The 25,106-nt window shown below is 42.0% G+C and overlaps 1 protein-coding gene across 1 annotated transcript in view; it reads left to right on the top strand.

Annotated features, from left to right (window-relative positions):
• The window catches only part of rasef (RAS and EF-hand domain containing), a 75,011-nt gene that overhangs the window by 40,250 nt on the left and 9,655 nt on the right, over window positions 1-25,106 (top strand). Inside the window, exons 11-17 of the mRNA XM_041186524.1 lie at window positions 559-699; window positions 3,563-3,688; window positions 6,303-6,450; window positions 9,292-9,373; window positions 12,825-12,939; window positions 16,615-16,734; window positions 22,647-22,723. Coding sequence (XP_041042458.1) covers window positions 559-699; window positions 3,563-3,688; window positions 6,303-6,450; window positions 9,292-9,373; window positions 12,825-12,939; window positions 16,615-16,734; window positions 22,647-22,723 — 809 coding nt within the window. The remainder of the gene's footprint in view (window positions 1-558; window positions 700-3,562; window positions 3,689-6,302; window positions 6,451-9,291; window positions 9,374-12,824; window positions 12,940-16,614; window positions 16,735-22,646; window positions 22,724-25,106) is intronic.

Below are 25,106 nucleotides of genomic sequence, written 5' to 3'. Positions count from 1 at the left end.
CTGCATTTATTGATCTACACAAAAATGCATGATTTCTTCTGTAGGAAAATGGATTAGAAATGAACTCGGGCTCCTAGTTCATATGTTCATATGTATTTTTTATTGGGTCTAAAACAATTAACCATGTAAATGACCAATTTTAAGGTTCTTAGATGTTAGCCTTAACTGGTTACCAAATACCAGTGTTTGGTTGATACAATAACAGAGTATGCTGCTGTATTTGTGCAGTGATTGAGTTTGGTTTTGGGCACAGTGTCCCCCAATCAGAGCAGAACTTGACTGGGGCAGAAGGAAGAGCAATTGGAGGATTATTCCATCTGAAAGAGCACTGATCCTTTATTGTCTCTAGGCTGAGATCTCTTGAGTTAAATTAAATGCATAGGTTGATCATGTAATTAATAATCAGAATTATGAATCTTCACAATGCAACTGTCAACAGCCAGACACAGCTGCAGAGTCTAGAATCAGCTACTGTTTGGCCACTAATAACTACGGCGAGATTAAGTGATGCTGGCCTTCTGTCATTAGCTTTGTTAGCTCTATGCGATTCCTTTGTAGGTGCCTGAAATCCGAGATGAAGTAGCTTTTAGCCAAGATAGTACAAGCACTGTTCTGGAGTGGAAGCCATCTCATGCAGTGAGCCGGAGCAGTTCTGGAGCCTCTTCACGAGGCTATAATAACACTGCATTTTCACAACAGGTAACATCAGTTACACATTTTTAAATGGTACTCCGCTTCTGTGAATTTACATTTTTCTCCTTCAGTTAAATTAAGTTGTTGCATAGCAAGTCCTTGATCCACCGACTGTTCATTTCTGATGGCGATTTAACAAATGGTACTGAACTCTCTTAGATGACAGTTGCATTGCATATTGGGCAAAACTGTGGCTAATGGGGTTCAATATTGGGAAGTATGAAGACATAACATACAATTTGGAGTTAAGAAAGAGGAATTGACATGCTGAATAAATTTGGTTTGTATTCCTTTGAGTTCGAAGCTGAAAGGGTGAATGGAAGATTTGTCTTTAAAATGCTAGAAGAATCTGATTGAATAGGTAGATATCTAGCAGAAGAACCCAGAACCAGGGGCACACAGTCTTAAAATAAAAGCTAAACCATTTAGGAGTTAAATCAAAGTACTTTTTGACACACAATATATCGGAAATCTGGAAAATTCTCTTCCAAAAAATTTTGAGACTGAGATCAATGGACTTTGTTAGGTAAAGGTATCGAGGGAGATGAAACAAAGTTTAGTAAATATAGCTGAAATACAGATCAACAGTGATCTAATTAAATGGTGGAACAGGCTTGAGGGGCTGAATAGCTTACTCTTTCTATGTTTCTAATCGTCATTTTCAATGAGTACTGACACGCACAATAGAAATATTATGGAACTGAACAATTTACAGTACAGATTTCCCAGGTTCTTGTGTACTTCCTTATTTATTCTATGGATGCTGGCTGTGGTGTAGCAGGGTAGTGTACTGACAATTAAGCTGATTTTGGCACTAATTTCAAGATGCTGTTAAAATTTTCTATGCCATCTGTGTTATTCAGTTTCAATATAATGTAACCTTCTGTTTGCTGTTCCCTCTTAGTCTCTCCATACCACATCCTTTCTTAGACCTGAAGGACAGGCTGGAGATCTGCTCCTGGTTCTCTACCAATACCACATTACTGTTATCTGCTCAGTGGTACCCCAGAGTATTGCCCCCTCTGATTCTTTACTTCCATTTCCTACCTCAAAGTGAGATTCAAATCTCACTGTGAGGGATCACAGGCATGAATCTTTGTGCTACTCAATGATGGCAATACATTGCAATCAAATACAGCAACCAATCTACACCTAACAAGGTCAAACAAACAATAGTGAGATAAATTATGCAATAATCCATTTGGTAGTGTTAGTTGTGGGATGACTATTGGTCAGAGCACTGAATACCACCTTACTTTTTTTGAGTGCTGCAATGGAATTTTATATGTGTATTAGTAAAAGGTAGACATGTCCTCTCTTTAATATTTCATCTGAAAAATTGCATCTATGAGAGTGCAGCAATTCATCAGTATTGCACTCACTATTACTGACACACTTAAGAAGACTGTTACTAGCTTGGAAAATCTGGACTGGGATTATCAAGTGTCAGTCATGGCTCATAGTAGCACTCTCAACCTCTGAGTCAGAAGGTTATGGACTTAAACCCCTCTCCAAGACTTGGGCACATTATCAAGGCTGAGACTTCAGTGCTGCCCTGTCAAAAGTTTTGTCTTTTTTCAGGATAAGATGCTAAACAGAGGATCCATCTGCCCTCTGCTGAAAGTAAAAGATCCCGTGTCACCATTTGAAGAAAAGTAGTGGCGTTTTCCTCGTATCCTGGCCAATAATTTTCCCCCAATTAATTTCATTACAATTAATTATTTGTCTCATTGTTTGTTGGACCTTGCTGTGTGCACAGTCTTATGATCCCCAGCTGAGGTTGCCACTGGATGAGCCTGATCCCAGGGTGGAATCCAGCTTGATAGATCCTAACTTTTATTTGTTTGTTTAAATACATGGAGAGGGGGTACTGAACAGAGTCACAGGAGTCAGCTGATGAACTTTTAACAAAAGCATATAACGTTTATTAAATAAGAAAAGATTAACTATATTACAATACTCCTTCACCCACAACTATACTTTTACAGATCTTTATAGATTCGTAAGGATAACATAAGTTACAAAAACTATCTTATTCTCTAATGTTCACAGTAAGTACACAGTCCATGTAAACCAATTGACAACCTGTGGTCAGACACACCACACTCTGAAACCAAGGTTAGAATTTTGAGTTCAGTAGGCGGGAGTGGTCGTTAGGCCTGGGGGCAGGTGGGAAATGGCTCACCACCCGCGATTGGCCCCCAACTGCGATTTCACGCTGGCGGGCCAATTAAGGCTTGGCGAGCATAAACAGCAGCTCCCTAATGGTCGGGAAGGTGCGGGCTGGAGCCTGTTGGCCACCGGATCAGCATTGTTTCTTGTGTGTGTCTGTGGGAAGGACCTGCCTCTTTGGACCCCTGTTACTAGGCAACAGCTCAGTTTTTTTTCTACTGTGTTTGCTTAACTCTCTCTTACAGTCGTAAACTCTCATGAGAAATACAGTGAAACTAAAACTCATCTTGACCTTTTTTTAACATATACATACAGAAATACAAATCAGACTTAAACATTAAAGCTAAAACACACTCCTAACATCCACAAATATAACTTAAACTATCTCCATTTCCTAAAGAATAGTGGCTACCTCATTTTCTACATTACAAAAGTGACTTTTAAAAAAAACTCATTAGTTGCAGAGTGCTTTGGGCTGCTCTGAGGTTATGAATGGTGCTTAATAAATGCAAATTATTACTTCCACAATTGGGTAATTAATAACCTTAGTTGTAAGTCTTCCCAATTCAACAGTCAGTAGCCAGCCACAAAACTGCAAAGACTCGAAGCAGGCACTGGATAACCACAGTTAGATTGAGTGAAGCTGATCTTCTACTTTTAGTTCTGTGGGTTTATGATTTGCTTGTTTGAAATCCAGGATAAGGTGCCTTTTAGCCAGGACAAGACAAACAGTGTTATGGACTGGAATCCCTCCCAAGCAGTGAGCCGGAGCAATTCTGGAGCCTCTTCATCACGGCGCTGTATCTCTGCATTCTCACCACAGGTAACTCCTTTCTAAATGATACTCCAACTTGGTGAGTTTATGTTTTTGTTGCTTAGGCAAGTGTTGATTTATATTTATTTATTTAGACTTTATTTATAATGGTGATTAAAAAGATGCTGAATTCCCTGATGACATCAGGGAGAACTCGTAGCAACCCGTTGTTAATGTTGAGTTAGCTGATATCATATCGACAGCAGTGGTGGGGTTTATAATTGTCAAGGGAATAGGAGAAAAAAAAGCTACATTTTTATGTTCAGTTTGCAGTGACTACAGCTGGAAAGTGAATGTAGGTTGAAGGGAAATCAGGCCCTGGTGTGATATTTAATGTTCTCTTTCTTCCCTCGCCCCAACCCCCATCTCTTTCCATAATTAAACCAGTAATTTCTGTGGGATCACAGTATCTTTTACACTGTTGAAGGAGACCATTTGGCCCATTGAGTCTGCACTGGCTTTCTGAAAGAGCATTCCACTGAGGCCCACTCCCCTGCCTTATCCCCATAAACTTGCACATTCTCTCTTTTCAGGTAGCAATTCAATTCCCTTTTAAATACCTTGATCAAACATGCCTCCACCACCCTTTCAGGAAGTTTGTTCCAGAATCCAGCTGCCTTCTGGTTGCAAAAGTTTTCCTCATGTCATTTACTCCTTTTGCCAATTATTTTGAATATGTGTCCTTTAGTTCTTGATGTTCTCTTCAGTGAGAACAGTTTCTCACTATTTGCCCTGTCCATACCTCTCAGGATCTTGAATCCCTCTATCAAGTCTCCTCTCAACCTTCTTTTCTGCAAGAAAAACAGTCCCAACCTCTCCAATCTATCCTCATAGCTACAGTTCTTCATCCTGGAAATCATTCCTGTGAATCTCCTCCATACTCTCGCCAATGACTTCACATGCTTCTTCAAGTATGACACTCAGAACCGGTACTCCACGTGAGGCCTAACTAGTGTCTTATACAAGTTAAACATAACCTCCTTACTCTTGTACTCAATGCCCCTATTAATAAAGTCTAAGATATTATATGCTTTATTAGCTGCTCTCTCAACATGCCCTGCTATCTTAATGAGCTATGTACATATACTCTGAGTTCCTTTTGTTCCTGCACCTCCTTTAGAGGCTCTCCCTTTTATTTTATACTGTCTCACCATATATATATGTGGAAGAGCAAGGGTCCCAAAACTGACCCCTGAGGAACTCCAGTACAAACCTTCCTCCAATCTGAAAAACAACCATTTATCACTACTGTTTGTTTCCTGTTACTCAGCCAATTTCATATCCAAGTGCCTACTTTCCCTTTTATTCCATGACCTAGAGTTTTGCTCACAAGTCCGCTGTTTGGCACTGTATTAAATGCCTTTTGAAAATCCATATGCAGCACATCAACAGCGTTTCCTTTATCAACCTTCTCTGGTACCTTCCCAAAAAACTCCAACTTAATTAAACATGATTTTTCCTTGATGAATACATTCTGGCTATCATTAATTATCCTGCACTTGTCTAAGCGATTATTGATTTTATCCTGTACTATAGTTTCCCTACCACTGAGATCAAACTGACTGGCCTGTAGTTGCCAGCTTTATCCTTGCACCCCTTTTTGAACAAGGGTGTAACATTTGCAGTTCTCCAGTCCTCTGGCACTTCCCCTGTGCCAAAGGAAGACTGGAAGATTATTACTAGTGCCTCTGCAATTTCAACTCTCACTTCCATCAGTACCCTTGGATGCATCTCATCCAGTCCTGGTAACTTATCTATTTTAAGTAAAGATCGCCTGTCCAACACCTCCTTCCTCTCAATTGTAAGTTCTTCTAGTGTACCAGTTACCTCCCCTCTCACCTTGGCCTGGGTAGCAAGTTCTTCCTTTGTAAAGACGGATGCAAAGTACTTGTTCAGTACCTCCACTAATTTTCCAGCCTCCACATGCAAGTCCCCTTTTTTGTCCTTAATCGGCCCTACTCTTTAATCATTCTTTTGTTATTTGCATGTTCATCGAAGACCTTGGGATTCCCTTTTATGTTTGCTGCTAGTCTCTTTTCATGCTCTCTCCTTGCTTTTCTTATCCTGCCATAACTTTAGCAAGAGTTCTGTGGAAACACCAAAACAAACCACAAAAATGGAAGTTTAGCCAGAGATCAAGAAAATCCTGATGGAAATTCTATCCAGGTTCACATATTGTGTGAAATTAATCTATAGAGCTAAAAACATGTATCAGTACCAGCTAGTGGTCTCAGAAGAAGGGAGGAAAATAAATACTTAAAACGAATACTTGTATTTAATGCCTGCCAGCAAGAATTTGTTAGCAACATGACCATTTGGAACTGATTTGTATTTTACCATTAGGTCTGTAAGCCCCATCTTAATGGATCTGCCTGCTTATTGTAACTCATATTGCGCTACACTTGGTTTAAAAAAAGGTGGGATATGGAGAAATGTTATAGTTTACGATCTGATTGTTGCACTACTCATCTATTTAAATGGATGCGGGCAACATGGGAATCAGCCAACAGATTGATTGATTCACTCTAAAGTCAAAAGTGATTATTTTGCTTGGCTCAGAACTCATAATTGGCTTTTAAAATGACCAAAGTGATGCTCTGATTGAATCTTGCCCTTGTTTCAGCCTAATAGCACAACTGGGAACTTCAAATACCCTCAGTCAGAAAAGGCTTTCAAGATAGTGCTCGCTGGGGATGCAGCCGTGGGCAAATCCAGCTTTCTTCTACGACTCTGCAAAAATGAATTTCGTGGGAACACCAGTGCCACTTTAGGTATGTGTCATCAGTTTAAGCAACTTGCTTCCTTTAATTTCCTCACAATTTGGTTACATTGTCAGTCAGATTCTTTAGCCTTCACATGGCTGCCTATTTTATAAGCATCTGCCAGAATGCCCATTGTTCTTGTAGAGGTGGATGAGTCTCTGACCCTGAAAATTCATAGGGGCATGATCCTGACAGTTCCATTAGGACCATGTTTTGCTATGGAACGTGCTTTTGATCTCACTGAACTTTGCTTGCTCGGAAGGCAGGAGTTTTTCCAGCATTTTTTGTTTTGTTTCAGATTTCCAGCATCCTCAGTATTTTGCCTTTACCATATATTTCCTAAAGCTTCCGCTGCAGCCACGAGGCCTGAGCATTTTCTGGGCCTCTGATTTGCCTTCTTTATCTTCAAAGTTTTAATGCATCATATATATTTCATAATTTGTGTTTATTTGGAAATTTTTGTGACCTTGTGACATCCAAAATGCCTTATATCCATTGAGGTATTGTAAGGAAGTGCAACAGTCAAATAATACCCAGTGAAATTCCACAAACAGCATTGAGGTAAATTACCAGATATTGGCCCAGCTTTTGTGGTGGTAATGACAGTGAAACTCAGCATTTGCTGTCATCCTTCCGCTGAAACTGACAGCACCATTGGAAGTTTGCATATGCACAGATAACAATCCAAAAGTTCTTGTTTGTGGTCCTATGTTTTTACAGGTGGGGAGGCGGTGGTATTGTCACTGGACTGGTATTCCAGAGACCCAGGATAATGCTCTGGGGATCGGGTTCGAATCCCACCATGTTAGATGGTGAAGTTTGAATTCAATAAAAAGCTGGAATTAAAAATCTGATGATGACTCCATGAAACCATTGTCGATTGTTGTAAAAACCCATCTGGTTCACTAATGCCCTTTTAGGGAAGGAAATCTGCAGTCTTTACCTGGTCTGGCCTACATGTGACCACATGTGGTTGACTCTTAAATGTCCTCTGAACAAGGGCAGTTAGGGATGGGCAATAAATGCAATAGCCAGCGATGTCCACATCCCATGGACAAATTAAAAAAAAAGTGATGCACTGTTGAGGCCCCGATCCCTCACCCCATCCAAATGCTGCAGTCAGTGGGGAATCTTAGAACTGATGAGAACTTTCACTCCTAATGCTGTTAGTCTCACTATAAAAGCCCTTGAAAAAGTTGCATGTTGTTGAAGAAGTGTAATTGAGTTTTCAACAGCGTACTAAGCTCATAATTACTGCCAAACACCCGCACTGACTCTGAAAAGCTAATTTTATAGTTTTGGAATATCACATTTCTCCTTTATCATATATAATTCCACATTTCTTAATGGTTTGTTTATCTTTATTTTAGCTTCTATCTTAATTAAGTCATAAGTATTTATTTTGCTATTTGAAATTTTAAATTAAAAGTAGAGGGATCTGATTTACTGTCTTTGGGAATTCAGTGTGATTACCTGTTTGCTCTGCTCGGGGACATCGCTGTGCAGCACACCTGGAGATCCCCATGGATTGCTGCCAAATTTAAACCATTGTTATGTCACTGACAGCAAAATCTGGCCCAGGTGTTTTTGTGATGTTGGTTGGTGGATATTTATTGGCCAAGACATGAGGAAAATTGCTCTGTTCTTCTTTGAAAAGAGTCATGAATCTTTTACATCTACCTGAGACAACAGTTGCTAGTTTAACAGTCTCATCTGAAAGATATCTCCCTTTGGCAGCACTGTGTGTGCAGTGCACTGAAGTGTCAGCCTAATTTATGTGCTCAAGCCCTTAATTGAGACACGAGCTACTCTGATCACTAATTTAATACTGACACCTACAATTGATATTGAATTTATAGTTGAATGCATTGTTAAATTTAGGTTTACAGATTAGACATCTGCATATGTTGCTTCCCTACCATTGTCATTTAAATTGTTTACAACATTTTTATAGAAAATATGTTTTATCTTGAGTGCCACTATCACATTCATGGTCTTAAGGACTTGACTAACATTCAATAACAAAGAATAATAAGCAATGGAACCTCATTATTATAACTGTAGATCTCATTGTCAGTTGTAAAACAAAGGACTGAGGCGGCCCTTGTGGTTGCTATCAGTGGTGGAATGAAAGGAGGAAGCATGCACAAGACTCGAGTTTGAGGAATGAAGGATGCAGGAAGGGATATAAGGCTGGAGAGTGTTGGATAGAATTAGAATGAGGCTACAGAGTGATTTGAAAATGAGGGTGAGCATGAGGATGTGAAATTAAATGTGAAGAGAGGCTGAGACAGCAATGACCAGTGAGGGCCGATGTGAAATTCTGGCAGGATGCAAACAGCTAAATTTTGGACACATTGGAGTTTATGCAGTGGTATAGGATGGAAGAAAGCTGAAATTGAATCTAGAGGTACCTAAAGTGTGGATTATGATTTCAATGTTGTGGAAATGGACATTTGTAGTCTTGAAGGTGAGTGGGATGCAAGTTTAATTCATGACTCTTGGCTGAACAAAATGCCAAGGCTTTTTTCATGGCTTGATTCAGCCTGAGCAAAACGCTGAGGAGGCTATGGAGGCGGTGGCAAGGGAGCAGAATTTCATGATGAGAGTCGAAAGCGATGGCTTTAGTCATCTTGGTGACTAGTTGGAAGAAATTTTGAAGCACCTATAACTTAATCTCAGGCAGGCAATCTGACAGCAGTGAGATAGCTGTGAGCTGTGGAGAACAGCAGTAAGGTTTGGATGAAGCTGAGTATTGTCAGGATGCAAACAAAAACTGACTCTGTACCTGTGGATGTCACTGAGAGCAGCAGGCTCTTATCTTCCATGTTCTTATTATTTTTCATGCAGGAGTCGATTTTCGGATGAAAACTTTGATTGTTGATGGAGAGCAAACAGTGTTGCAGTTATGGGACACTGCAGGCCAAGAAAGGTAAATTAGAAATGAGCAAGTTTGAAATTAATTAAACTACGTATATGTTAAAACCAAGTATGTAACATGCACATTTTTATTTTTCTCTTAATTAGCTTTTGAGCGGGCTCTTGATAAGGTACAGAAAACGAAAAAGGGGTCATTGCCATCTGGTACACAGTCTCAAGCCTTGCCAGTAAATAGAAGAGTGTAATTATGCAATCTGTGATGTGATCATTAAAAATATCTTCCATCCCATTTACTGAATCTCAGCTGGAAGTAACACTAGTCTGGTGCTCCTGAGTTTAGAATACATAAAAACACTTCATGTTTTCCAATGCATTTGTGGTACATCTCTACATTTAGTTCTGGTGCTTGCAAAGCCCAGTGTGTGTAGTCGATGGCAGCCTGCATAATGGGGAAGCCTGCTGTCCTGGTGAAGCCACATGCACACTCTGCCTGCTCCACTCTGGTCAGAGAGAACACCATGTAATCCCCTCTCCTGGCATAAGGAGAATCAGCTGTGTCCCTTATACATTTGTGATTGTCAAAGATGTAAAAACAGAAATTGCTGAAAATACTTAGGTCGGACGGCATTTATGGAGTGAAACAAAGTTAGCATTTCAGGTCGATGATCTTTCATCAAAATGGAGGGAAGATAGAAACTTAATAGGTTTTGAGCAAGTGAAAGTGGGAGGAAAAAGAAAAGAGAAGGTCTGTGAATGGGTGAAAAGCAGAAGAGATTAAATGACAAAAGATTTCATGGTATAAAAGCCAAATGAGTCAGATAAAGAAACAGAAGATGTGCCCCGAAGAGGTTTAAATGGCTGTATAGCAGCCATTTGAATGCAAAGTGAAGGAATAAGGAAAGGAACGAGAAAAACAAATCAGCAAAAACACTCCAAAAAACATGAAAAAATGGAGGCAGAAGTTATGATCTAAAATTATTGAACTCAATGTTTGGTCCACAATCATGATCCTGAACTTCCTGTCGCCTAGAGTAGATAGAAGCTTTTTCCCAGGGTGCAAGAGTCAATTACTAGGGGATGTACTAAGGTGAGAGGAGAAAACTATAGGGGAGATGTACGGGGCAAGTTTTTTACGCAGAGGGTAGTGAGTGTCTGGAATTCGCTGCCAGAGGAGGTGGTGGAAGCAGGTACGATAGTGGTGTTTAAGAGGCAGCTTGACAAATACATGAATAGGATGTGAATAGAGGGATACGGACCCCGGAAGTGCAAAATGTTTTAGTTGACGGGTAATATGATCGGCGCAGGCTTCGAGGGCTGAAGGGCCTGTTCCTGTGCTGTACTTTTCTTTGTTCTTATCATTTCAATTCTCTACCTTGCTGTCATTTTGACACACCATCGTGTAAGAGCAATGAGCTACCACATGATATCTATGACAGGGTTTGCCCTCATGGCTTGCCACGTCTGCGTATGTATGAGCTGCCCAAGACACAAAAAAGTGATGTCGGTTAATGCCCCATCTTAATCTATGACCGTTCTGCACAACATGAATTGGTCAAATGGATGGGCGAATTGTTATAACCAGTTTTGATCAAGTTTTCCACATTTGTGAAGGCCATACAGGACTTGCAAATCAATAGCAATGCTGTGTCCATGTGCTCGTTTGACATTGCTAGCCTATTCACCAATGTTCCACTTAAGGAAGCCAAAGGTATTTGCGCTGCAGCACTATATCTTGGCGATCTAGACCCACCACCATTACATGAATTAGTATTCATTGAACTTATGAGCTCTGTTTTAATGACAGCATGTATACCCAAATATGTGGTGTTGCAATGGGATCTCCTCTAGGCCCAGCTCTTGCAAACTTCTTTGTTGGGTTCCATGGGAAATGTGCCTTCAATGAAATTATACCTAACCTCCTACTCCTCGCATAATTCCGTTGTGTGGATATGTTTGCTATATTTAAATCTGTAGTTGCATGTAACAATTTCCTTACATGTCTTAATGGGCTCCATTCTGTGCTCAAATTCACCTACGAAATGGAGCAGTCAGATGAACTCCCCTTCCTTGATATGATAGTTGAGAAATCTGCTGGGGATTCTCTACCACGGTCCACCCCAAGCCTACTTTACTGGTCAATATATGCATTGGGATTCTTACAGTTCCACATGCTATAAGATTGGTCTGATCAGCAACCTTGTAAATAGGGCCTGTGCAATTTGTTCATTATGCAAGCTTGATGTTGAAATAGGGTACATCAAAGGCATCCTGCAGGATAATGGCTACCCTGATCAGATCATTTTTTTTTTACTATATATCACGCAAGCTGAATGGGCCTAAGACCATCACTTTCGTCCTTGAGAAGTGCCCAGTCTATCTCAGATTACCCTGGAAGGGGAAGGTATCTCAAAAATTTGAGCAACAGATGAAGCTAGCTGTTTCACGCTGCTACTATGCAGTTGCAACCCAGGTGATATTTGCCACTAATAGGATGCTGCCGTCAAGCCAAAAAGACGTTCTGCCCACAAATGTGTAATGTGGTATATGAATTTCAGTATCAGTGTGATGTTCGGTATGTAGTCCGTAAGTCTCAAAGACTGGTGGATCGTATCAAACAGCATGTCCCAGCCACTGTTCGCGATGGGCAGGGCACAGACTATACCCAACCAGCCCGTGCTTGCAAAACTCAAGACACGTGTCCAACATTAGATGTAAGTCTGTGATTGGACAAGATTTACTGAATAATCCTGAATGTGCTAAGAATTAAGCTGACAACCAATTTAAGATTATCAGTTGGGCTCTTAGTGTGGAGGATTGGTGTGTACCGGAAGCCACATATAGTAGTACACAGGGCCCTGTTCTTTGCAGACAGAAAGAACATGTACATACATTTTGCCTGTTTCAGCTAAACAAAATAAGTGGCAGCCATTCATTGACTCACACCTCAGGGCAATGCCTTGACCAATTGGGGTCAAGATGCCTGGTTTAAATTTCAAACAATGCTTGGCGGTTAACTGTCAGTCACCACCAGTGATGCATTCTCCATGGCAATGGCACTTGCCAAACAATTAGCACTCTCTTCACATACAGTATTAATTATCTTCCCCTTAGATTGGTATTCTTGCGAGTGTCCTGATGAGCGCAAGACGATAAGCTTAGGCATGTCTCTGTTTTCAGCATTACCCAGTATGATATTTGGTGTGTTTCACCCCAGAAGCGTGCACGTGCAGTGCAAGGTTTCATTCGATATCAAAACAACACCCGTATCACTGAAACTGTGGGCACTACAGAGCTGAATTTTGCAGCATGGATTCCTGAACTGAGCTTACAATCCTCACCTTATGAACATAAAAATTTACCCTAAAAAAACATTTCAAGCTTGCTTATGCATTATGTGTTAACGTCTCTAGCAATGCATTAATTCAGTAGTGTTTTCTTTTTTTAAAGAAAATGAAATGGTTAACAGAGAAATGGGCATGAAGATCTTATCTTTTATGTTTCAGATTTCGAAGCATTGCTAAATCGTATTTTAGGCGTGCAGATGGTGTTTTATTGCTGTATGATGTCACCTGTGAGAAAAGTTTCCTCGATATACGAGAGTGGGTTGACATGATTGAGGTAAATGACCCTGTTTTCATATTAAATAGGTTTCAGGTAAATTAGGCAGTATACGACATCTTTAGTGTGAACCGACGTGGGGAAAGACAACCAATCCTGACAAACAGTGCTGCAGCACTTATCATGAAAACGGTTGTACAGTTCCCACAACTTTTCATCCATTAAAATCATACCTGGAGCATCATTTAGGAACATTACTTCTATATTGCAATGTCCAATGCATAGGTCTCCTATTCATATGCCATGTTCCTATTTTTATTAATCTTACACCAATTGTGTGTTCTGTTAAAACTCCCCTTATTTCTCTCTCACCCTCTAATTTCCTTGATTAAATACTATGACCTCCAGGTGAGTTTTTGAGGGGTTTCTCCTGCCTTTGTTCTGGGGTTTCCCTGACTCTTCTACCAAGTTCTTTCTTATCTCTACATGGCTCCTGAGGTCAGCCCATAATGGATATAGGCGAGTGGCTATGTAAGTGGCATGGGGGCATGCTTTGGCATGAAGGGGGCACGGGAGTATTTGCAGGCATGGAGGGTGGATGGGGTGGCATGGAAGGGTCTTGGAGAGTGGACGAGGGGCTGAGGCTGTGTGAGGGCTAGAGGGCCTAACAGCTTCTAAAACAACAATGCTGAAATCCCAGAGAACCAAGGCGAGCCTTCCAGCCACCCCCACCTTAGCACTCAGTCACCCCAGAGGGTCATCTATGATCTGCTTCTGGGGTTGGAGGGCATCACTATCCTGCCCATTTCTCCCTGTAGCAAAAATTTGGTGTAATGGGGCCCTCTAAACAGAGGTGGGTCTGCTGAAGCTACTTGCCTCAGTAGTGAAAATCCGTCCCACAATGTCTGAAGGCTGCTTCTTCCCAGTTCTGAGGCATCTCTGAAAATCATGCTGGGGGCTGTAAGGGCCCACAGAGAAACTCTTTTCCCAGCAGATGGGAGCAAGAGACTAGCCTCTGAAACAAAGCAGGTGTACCTTGAAGTGGCTCAGGAGGTCAGCTGCAGCAGTGCATCACATGTGGATGCAGTGTTGAAAGAGGTTCAATGACCTCAGGGCAGCAAAGGTGAGTGGCATCCCACATTTAAGTGCCAACCCCCTCAATCTGACTTCCCCAGCATTCTCCTGCACAACACTCCTCAGACCAACACACCTTGCAGCTCCACTCATTCTCTCAAGTCACTTCCTCACATTTCTACTTGAATAGCCAATACTGACATTCACCCTTACTTTTTTTTGCCAATCTCACAACCATCCCTCACAGTCGTCCTCCACAAATGTTGTCATTCGAGGGTAGCCTTTTCTCCAAGGAGCTGTCTGCTGATTCTCTTTTGAGGGGCGAAAATCTATGCGAGAAGTGACTGGTGCAAAATGAAGGCATCGTGGTGGCTTCTAGATATCCTGCACAGATGTGCATAAATATCTTTCAGTGGTTACATACCAGCCAAGCATTGAAGGAGTTGAATCCCTTACAATTGACAAATATTCCTTGATGTGAGGGTATCTTGTACACTTGATGACTTTCTAAACCTGTGAGAATCCAGCCTTGGAGAGCCCTGTGAGAGCCCGGTGGTTTTGACTGGACTCACCAGAGCTTTGAAGAAGTGGTCTAATTGAAACAAATAAAATTCATGAGGGACTTGGCAAAGTAGCAGATCATAGAGAAAATGTTTCCCATGGCTGGGGAAACTCAGAAGAAAGGGTGGGCCATTTAGAGCTGAAATATGGAGAAATTTCTCATTCAAAAGGTTATGAATCTCTGTAATTCTTTACCCTAGAGAATTGTGGATGCTCAGTTGTTGAGTATATTCAAGATAGATGCCGATAGACTTTTGCCTACTAAGGGATATGGAGATAATGCAAGAAGGTAGAATGGAGGTAGAAGATCAGCCATGTTCTTGTTGAATGGTGCAGCATGCTCAAGGGGCCAAATGGCCTACTGCAGCTCCTATTTGTTATGGAAGTGGCGGCCTTGTCAAATGTGGCATTGATCACCTGGGAGGTCCACTTGTGTACAGCAGACAGTGAAATCCTACAGATGTCACTAACAGATCCCTGAAAGGAGTTAGAGACAAGCTAGAGAAATTCAATGCTGTAGTGATCTTGACAGCCACTGGCAATGTGTACCAACTAGTCTATTAGAAAGGGCATCTTGTTCAAGGAAGCTGCCAATGAACAACCTAGAGAGAATGTCTGGCCCTTATGAGGCACTCTCATTCAGTCAAGTCAAGAAAGATGAGCCTCTGTATGTGTACCCCATGCTGGGGTTATTGCCTCCTTTAAGCTGGAATTCTGTGTCCATCCCCTCCGTCCTGTGGAGTGGCAAGTGGCTGAGGAGAAGGCAGCTTCAGTTGATGCTGGTGTTGCTGTCGCTGCTCCTCTTGGCCTTCCTCAGAGATCCAACACACAGTTGCATAAGCTGCTCCCCTTGCTGCAGTGAAGTCTGACAACAGGGAAGTGTAGATCAAAGTCTGAGAAGTCCAAGGTCACTGAAAACACCTCCAAAATGTTGGAAGTCACCTCAAAATCCCACTCGGAATGAATCCTTTGAACAAAAGCCTTTCGCTTAGGCAAGGAAGTAGCTGTCATCAGTCAATATTTGAAGGCTTTCCAGCCCAGTCAGTGTCTCCTGTCTTCTTGCCTTGTTAACTCTGACAAGTTTCAGATTGCCCAAGAAACAGTGCTGGCAGTGAAATTCAGTATCCAGAGCTAAATCTGCCTTTTTACATATTTAAATCTCAGACCTGCAAAATCTCATTGGGGTTTCTCTCGCATCAGTTGAATGCAGAATTGAGTGGGATCGTGTCAGTTTTTTAATACGTTGATATTTTTTGATCTTAAATCTTGCACACAGTGACACCCACTGCCTCTCACAATCTATTCCTCCTCCTCCTCCTCCTCCTCCTCCGCCCACCCCCCCCCCCCATTCTCTCCTACATTGGGACTGAGTTAGATGGAAAGAATAGAGCTTGGAGAACAAAGCATGTAAAGGCGTTAACAGTGAAGGGAGTTAGAAGTAGGTAGATCACTTTTGCAACTATAGCAACAGGACACTGGAACAAATGAGTAAAATGGAGAATTTAGGGCAACTTATATTTCAAATAACATAGATCAGGTTGGTGGATTCATGATATTGATGAACTTCTCAGGGATTACGTTTCAATTTTAAAAAAATATGCTTGTCAACTTTTTTGTAAACAAATAAAATAGCAGACTTAAAGGAGTATAGAAAATGTTGAAAATGTACTTCACTTAATCAAATTGAATCATAGGAAGCTATGATAAATGATTTGGGTCTGTCATACATTCCAGAGAGGAACAGAATTTCTTCAGAGGCCAGCATACCTGGGAGGGAAGTGGAAGCAAAATAAATAGTAGAGGGAGAAAGGAAGCAGTGTGCTTAGTCATTTTCAACCTTTTCTGTTTGTTTTTATGATGCAGTGTAATAATGACATAAATGATAATTTTGTTAGTCACATCATCACATTGTTTGCATGTAACAATGGCACAATGAAAATGCTGCTTGGTTTTCCAATTCCATTAAATTTCAAAATGTAAAACATAATTGTTAAACACTTCTTCAAAAAGTTTGCTCCTTTAAATGAAGAGAGTCAAGGAAAAAATATAGTAATGTTTATAAGAAGATATCATGATAACGTTATTCATTTTTGTTGAAAGGATTCAACCAATGAAAATATTCCGATTATGTTGGTGGGGAACAAGGCGGACCTAAGAAACAGAGTGAATCAAGAAGGGCAAAAGTCTGTCCCTACCAGCTATGGGGAGAAACTGGCCATGGTGAGAATCAAGAAACTCAGTCATTAAAAATATTTTTGTTTTAAGCCTGAAGAAGAGGGATATAAAGCAAAAAGTTGAGAGTTTTTCTGTATGTCACTATACTCTCCAAAGTGCAGGCACACATTTCCACTCAATCAATCACACAAAAGCTGAGAAAAATACTGGTTTGGGTAATTCTGCAACAATTGACTAGGAAATTATGGGACGAATTTTTACTGGAAAGGGAAGGTGGGTTTGGTTGAGATTGCGTTAAATCCCCTAAAATTGACATCTGGTCAGGATCCTGGTATCATAGAAACATAGAAATTAGGAGCAAGAGTAGGCCATTCTTCACTTCGAGCCTGCTCCGCCATTCATTATGATCATGGCTGATCATCCAACTCAGTAGCCTGCTCCTGCTTTCTCCCCATATCTTTTGATCCCTTTTGCCTCAAGAGCTATGTCTAACTCCTTCTTGAAAACATACAATGTTTTGGCCTCAACTAATTTCTGTGGTAGCGAATTCCACAGGCTCACCATTCTCTGGGTGAAGAAATTACTTCTTGTCTCAGTCGTAAATGGCCTACCCTGTATCCTCAGACTGTGACCCCTGGTTCTGGGCTCCCCCACCATCGGGAACATCCTTCATGCATCTATCCTGTCTAGTCCTGTTAGAATTTTATAGGGTTTCTATGAGATTCCCCCCTCATTCTTCTGAACTCCAGCGAATGGAATCCAATCCAACTCAGTCTGTCCTCATATGTCAGTCCCAACACCTCAGGAATCAGTCTGGTAAACCTTTGCTGAACTCCCTCTATAGCAGATAAGGAGACCAAAACTGCACACAATATTTCTGGTGTGGTCTCACCAAGGCCCTGTATAATTGCAGCAAGACATCCCTGCTCCTGTACTCGAATCCTCTGGCTATGAAGGCCAACATACCATTTGCCTTCTTTACCGCCTGCTGCACCTGCATGCTTAACTTCAGCGACTGGTGTACGAGGACACCCAGGTCTTGTTGCAAATTCCCCCTCTCAATTAATAGCTATTCAGATAATCTGCCTTCCTGTTTTTGCTACCAAAGTGGATAATCTCGCATTTATTCACATTATACTGCATCTGCCATGCACTTGCCCACTCACTCAGCTTGTCCAAATCACACTGAAGCATCTCTGCTTCCTCCTCACAGCTCACCCTCCCACCCAGCTTTGTGTCATCTGCAAGTTTGGAGACATTACATTTAGTTCCCTCATCTAAATCATTAATATATATTGTGAATAGCTGGGGTCCCAGCACTGATCCCTGTGGTACCCCAATAGTCACTGCCTGCCATTCTGAAAAAGACCCGGTTATTCCTACTCTCTGTTTCCTGTCTGCCAACCAGTTTTCTATCCAAAACAAAAACAGAATTACCTGGAAAAACTCAGCAGGTCTGGCAGCATCGGCGGAGAAGAAAAGAGTTGACGTTTCGAGTCCTCATGACCCTTCGACAGAACTATCCATCTCGATACACTACCCCCAGTTCCATGTGCTTAAATTTTACATACCAATCTCTTATGTGGCACATTGTCGAAAGCCTTCTGAAAGTCCAAATAAACCATGTCCACTGGCTCCCCCTCATCAACTCTCTAGTTACATCCTTGAAAAGTTCCAATAGATTTGTCAAGCATGATTTCCCTTTTGTAAATCCATGCTGACTCTGTCCAATTCTGCCACTGTTTTCCAAGTGCTCAGCTATTAAATGTTTTATAATGGACTCTAGAATTTTCCCCACTACTGACATCAGACTGACTGACTGGTCTATAATTCCTTGTTTTCTCTCTACCTCCCTGTTTAAATAGTGGGGTTACATTAGCTACCCTCCAATCTGTAAGAATTGTTCCAGAGTCTATAGAGTCTCAAAAGATGACCACCAATGCATCCACTATTTCTAGGGCCATTTCCTTAAGTACTCTGGGATGTAGGTTATCAGGCCCTGGGGATTTATCAGCCTTCAATCCCATCAATTCCCCTAACACGGTTTCCGTACTAATACTGATTTCTTTCAGTTCAACCCTCTCACTAAACTTTGTGTTCCCCAACTTTTCTGGTATGTTATTTGTGTACTCCTTTGTGAAGACAGAACCAAAGTATATATTTAGTTGTCAGCCATTTCCTTGTTCCCCATTATAAATTGCCCTGTTTCTGACTGTAAGGGATCTACATTTGTCTTCACCAATCTTTTTCTCTTCAGATACCTATAGAAACTTTTATAGCCAGTTTTTATGTTCCCTGCAAGCTTACTCTTGTACTCCTATTTTCCACTTCTTAATCAATCCCTTGGTCCCCCTTTGCTGAATTCTAAACTGCTCCCAATCCTCAGGTCTGTTTTTTTTTTTAGCCAATTTTATGCCTCTTCCTGGGATCAAGTACAATCTCTAATTTCCCTTGTAAGCCATGATTTGGCCATCTTTCCTGTTTTACTTTTGCGCCAGATAGGAATAAACAATTGTTGCAGTTCACCCATGCGCTCTTTGAATGTTTGCCATTGCCTATTCACCGTCTTCCCTTTAAGTAACGTTTCCCTATCCATCATAGCCAACTCGCGCCTCATACCATCGTAGTTTCCTTTATTAAGATTCAGGACATAATCTCAGAATCAACTACTTCACTCTCCATCTTGATGAAGAATTCTATCATATTATGGTCACTCATCCCCAAAGGGCTTCGCATAACTAGATTGCCAATTATTCCTTTCTCATTACACAATACCCAATATAGGATGTCCTGTTCTCCAGTTGGTTCCTCAACGTATTGGCCAGAAAAACATCCCGTATACACTCCAAGGTATTATTTACAAATTTGATTTGCCCAATTGATATGCTGATTAAAGTCACCCATAATTACAGATGTTCCTTTATTGCATGTGTCTCTGATTTCCCGTTTAATGCCATTCCCAACATCACCACTACAGTTTGGGGGTCTATATTGGGGGTTGGGTCAACCCCCACTAATGTTTTTTGACCCTTAATGTTTCTCAGCTCTACCCATACAGATTCCAGATCTTCGGAGCTAATATCTTTTCCTCACTATTGCATTAATTTCCTCTTTAATCAGCAATGCAACTCCACTGACTTTTCCTTTTTGTTTGTCCTTCCTAAATATTGAATACCCCTGGATGTTCAGTTCCCATCCCTGGTACCCTGCAGCCATGTCTCCATAATCCTGACTATATCATACCTGTTTACATCTATTTGCGCGGTTAATTCATCTGCTTTATTGCGAATGTTCCTCGCGTTAAGGCACAAAGCCTTAAAGCTTGTCTTTTTAACATTACTTGTTCCATTTCCACTATTTTTCACCTGAGGCCCTGTTTGATTCTTGACCTTGATTTCTCTGCCTATCACTTTTCTTACTCCCCTTTCTGTCTTTTGTTTTTGTCCTTGATTCCCCATCCTCTGACTCCTTGCATAGGTTCCCATCCCCCTGCCATTTTAGTTTAAACCCTCCCCAACCACTCTAGCAAATATTCCGCCTAGGATATCAGTCCCAGTCCTGCCCAAGTATAACCTCTCCAGTTTGTATTGGTCCCACCTCCCCCAGAACCGGCCCCATTGCCCCAGGAATCTGAAACACTCCCCCTCACACTATCTCTTCAGCCACCTATTCATCCGATATATCTTGCTATTTCTACTCTGACTAGCACGTAGCATTGGTAATAATCTTGAGATCACTACCTTTGAGGTCCTATTTTTCAACTTCCTAACTTGCTATATTCTGCTTTTAGGACCTCATCCCTTTTCTTACCTATGTCGTTTGTACCAATGTGTACCACAACCTCTGGCTGTTCACGCTCCCCCTTCAGAATGTTCTGTAGCCGCTCTGAGACATCCTTGACCCTAGCCCCAGGGAAGCAACGTACCATCTTGGAGTCTCGTTTGCAGCCACAGAAACACCTATCTGTTCCCCTTACAATTTAACCCCCTACAACTATTGCATTCCCACACTTTTTACCCCTCCCCTGTGTAGCAGAGCCAATGAATTTGGCTGTTGCTGCTGTCCCCTGAGAGGCCATTCCCCTCAACAGTATCCAAAGCAATATATCTGTTTTGCAGGGGAATAGCCACAGGAGATTCCTGCACTGCCTGCCTAGTCCTCTTGCTCTGCCTGGTGGTCACCCATTCCCTTCCTGCCTGTGGACTCTGAGCCAGTGGTGTGACCACCTCTCTATACATACTATCCATGATACTCTCTGCCTTGCGGATGTTCCACAGTGTCTTCAGCTGCTGCTGCAGCTCCGAAACCTGGGCTTCCAGGAGCTGCAGCTGGAGGCACTTCCCACAAACATGCTGGCCCCAGGCACTGGAAATGTTCCTGGCTTCCCACATAGAGCACGAGGAGCAGACCACAGCTTTGAGCTCTCCTGCCATGACTTACCCATTTAAATTAAATTAAACCTTTTGGAAGATACTTAATATCAAATAATATCAATTACTCTACCTTCTCCCCTGCTCCTTGTTGTTACAGAACATAGCCCTTACAAATGATGAACCACAAAATAAGACCTTTAAAAACTGTGATAAAAGTAGTAAATACTTAGCCGACTGTACTCACGGTACTCAAAGGATCACCTCATTCCCTCCTCGCCGAACTCCGAAAGCAGCATTCCAGTGAAGACTATCATGCTGACTGCAGGACACTCTTCCCAGACTGCTTCACCGTGATCTGACTGCAGAACATTCTTCCCAGACTGCTTCACTGTGATGCTGACTGCAGGAGACTCTTTCCACCTGCTTTGTGTTTCACCCAGGCGGCTGTGAGCAGGGAACCCCTGCAGCTGTCGGATAATTTAAATATTCAAATAGCGGGTGTATGGGCATCAAGATCTAGCTTGAAGAGGTTGAGACCCCCAACAGGCAGTGGCTCAGACCTTTCAACATGTTTCAGCACTAGTGCCTCAGAAGGCTCAGGCTTTTACAGCAGGCCGTTACTGACATCTGCAGCCTCATTGCCAGTGGTCCAGTTCGGCATGAATTGCCAGTAGTTGTCAAGGTACCTGTCATCCGAGGACCATCCTTCCCCCGTGCCCCTCCTGCCCCCCGACTGGGCCTCTGCCTTTCCCGGAGATTGTGGCTCTCTTCTGCAGGGAGAGAAAGCAGAACATTATGAGCATTAATAATGACTCATGTGGATACCAGGGGAGTACAACATTTGTGGAAGGTGACTGGGAGGAATGAGTGCGGGAGGGCAATAGGATGAGGTGAATGTTTGCTGCTGAGATGGGAATGTGAGGTTCCGGGGAGAGAATGAGTGGAGCTGTAAGATGTGTTGTTCTGAGGTGTGTTGTGCAGGAGAATCTGGGAAAGTCAGCCTGTGGAGCCTGGTACCTGAAAGCGTTATGCCACTCCTTTCCCACCCTCCTGAGGGCCTGGATCCTCTTGGTGCACTCTCTCCAGGTTTGGGGGGGTGGTTGAGCACATTTCTACTGTTGGCTTATTTGATCAATTCCATCCACATCTGTGTGGTTGGTGAGGCTGTCCTCTTTCTCCAATCGTTGGGAAAGATCACTTCTCTGTAGCCCCTCAGATCCTGCAGCAAGACTTCCAGGTAAGAGTGAGAGGCCTGGGAAACAGCCTTCCCGGTGCCCCTCTCTATTCCTCTGGTTGCTGCAGCCTCAAAAGTCCATGTGCAGGTGAATCATTGCAACCCATGCCGGGGACTCTTAGAAATCCATCCTTTGACAGACCCAGCACATCATGATTGATTGGGGAGCTCAAAAACAGAATGTGAATATCATGGCTCCGTTAAGAAGATTCCTTTGGGTTTCCCCACCTGCTAAAGGTCCTGTCTTTTGGCCAGGAACTATCAGTTTAAAATGTTGCCCTGAGTGGGATTTTAATAATACCAAATTATAGGAGTAAATCTTATTTTTTTTTTTTCTGTTTTCTTGACAGACATACAACGTGCTGTTCTGTGAAACAAGTGCCAAGGATGGTTCAAACATTATTGAAGCAGTGCTTCACCTTGCTCGGTAATCATTGATCTTATTAATTTGATTAGCAGGTCCATGGAAACATGCATGAGATGGAGTAAACGGACAAAGGCAATTTGATTGAATGCTAAGATAGTGACACATACAAACTCTGAATAACCCTTCTGGCTAACCACTTGTTTGTTTGCGATGAAGTAAGCAAAGAAAGAATTTTATATCCGATCTCTATTGATACTGATGTAATTTCTCATCCTTTTCCCTTTTTACAAAGATGTACCGACCTATAGTCATTGGTCTGGACGTACTTGAGAGAGCACATTAATAGGGAATTACAGAGATAAATTTTGATTGGTCAAGTGTAAATTTCTCACTTTGGATTTTTTCTGTTCTTAACTAACATGATGTACCAATGTATAGGCCAGATGTTATTTACATCAGCACTTCAGGGAATACAGTTAGAAGTCGACAAATGGGATTGGATTGGGTGGCTGAGCTGAAACAAACGAAAGGTAATGATCAAAAACAAAAACAGAATTACCTGGAAAAACTCAGCAGATCTGGCAGCATCGGCGGAGAAGAAAAGAGTTGACGTTTCGGGTCCTCATGACCCTTCGACAGAACGGATGGGTTCTGTCGAAGGGTCATGAGGACTCGAAACGTCAAGTCTTTTCTTCTCCGCCGATGCTGCCAGATCTGCTGAGTTTTTCCAGGTAATTCTGTTTTTGTTTTGGATTTCCAGCATCCGCAGTTTTTTTGTTTTTATAAGAAAGGTAATATCATTCTGTTTGCAGTCTGAGGGGAAGGAGTGATAATTGACCTTTCCCATCACCACCACTGATGAACAGTTATTGAGGGATTCCAAAGTAACAGTAATATGTACATTTTCATATTAACAAAAGCAGAACTGTGTTTCTGGATTTCATTCCACTGTGGAAGCAACACTGCAACATCACAGTCCAATTGGGGATCTTTACTTACATGGAAAACACATTGGAAAAGTAGACAAACCACCAATGATTTTCCAGCTGTTACTTTAAAATAATTACTTTAAAAATGGTTTGAAATCACATGTGGTGGACACCGGAATTTCTAATGAACTCTGAGTGAATGAGGCTCCTCCAGGAGCATAAAATCAGAGAATTACTCTCATGTATCGAACTGTTTTCTTGCATTTTAAAGTGACTTAGAGCATTGACCTAATCCAGATAGGTGCCATCAAGCTGTAAAACTTTATAGCTCTTATCTATTAGGTGAGATACTAATACCTTAAAAAACAGCTGTTTACCATCTGGATTCTATATTCTTGTCTATATGAAGGTATGATGAAGTCATTTTATTAATGGTAGTAATTTAACAGGAACTCTTGTGATCTGGCAATTTGATGTCGTGCAAGTGATGGTTACCCTCGATACAATCTCAGTTACGAATTTTTCAACATTCTGGCTCCCACTTTGATGAGATATTTTTGCTGCTTCTACTTTATGGCATCTTCTTTAAATGGTTTGCTGAATGTGTTGAGAGAGAGGCTAGACAGATGACTAGTTCCCAGACCTTCACCAAAGTTGCTCTGACCATGTGGTAGGTGCAGAATGTTGACCTGGAACAATAAGGGTATTGTCGCTGGACTCGTAATCCAAAGACCCAGGGTAATGCTCTGGGGGCCCAGGTTTGAATCTCACCACGGTGGAATTTGAATTCAGTAAAACTCTGGAATTAAAAGTCTTAATGAAGATTGTAGATTGTTGTTTAAAAACCCATCAGGTCTCCAGACCCGCAGCAATGTAGTTGATCCTTAAATGCCCTCAGTGGCATTGAAACCGGACGGACCTCCTGGCATCAACCTAGGCAAATGACAAGGGCAAACTCAGCCCTGTCGACCCTGCAAAGTCCTCCTTACTGAGGTTGGTCACAGATTAGTCAAGCAACAGCCTGACTTGAACCAGTTCTGTCGAAGGGTCATGAGGACTTGAAACGTCAACTCTTTTCTTCTCCGCTGATGCTGCCAGACCTGTTGAGTTTTTCCAGGTAATTCTGTTTTTGTTTTGTACTCCTTGAACACCATTGGGAGGAAGCACTGAGCAATGTACCCTGGGCGATGTCCATCAAGAGTGGCTCAGTAGCACCACTACTAGCCGAGCTGGTTGAGTCCTAACATAGCCTGGGTCTGTGGCAGACCTCAGTCATACTTGACCTTAACCTCGCCGACCTGCCTGTTGCAGATGATCATATCGGTAGGAGTGAACCGTACAGTCATTCTGGAGACAAAGCCCTGCCTTCACGTTGGGGATACAGTGAGGATGCAGAGGATACCCTACCACTATGCTAAATTTTGAACAGATCAAGCAACTCAAGACTGGGCATCCATGAGGCGCTGTGGGCCATTGGCCGCAGCAGAATTGTACTTGAACACAATCTGTAACCT

The sequence above is a fragment of the Carcharodon carcharias genome, chromosome 4 (assembly GCF_017639515.1).
Source record: "Carcharodon carcharias isolate sCarCar2 chromosome 4, sCarCar2.pri, whole genome shotgun sequence".
In the NCBI taxonomy this organism is placed as follows: domain Eukaryota; kingdom Metazoa; phylum Chordata; class Chondrichthyes; order Lamniformes; family Lamnidae; genus Carcharodon; species Carcharodon carcharias.
This window is presented reverse-complemented; position numbering and strand designations above follow the sequence as displayed.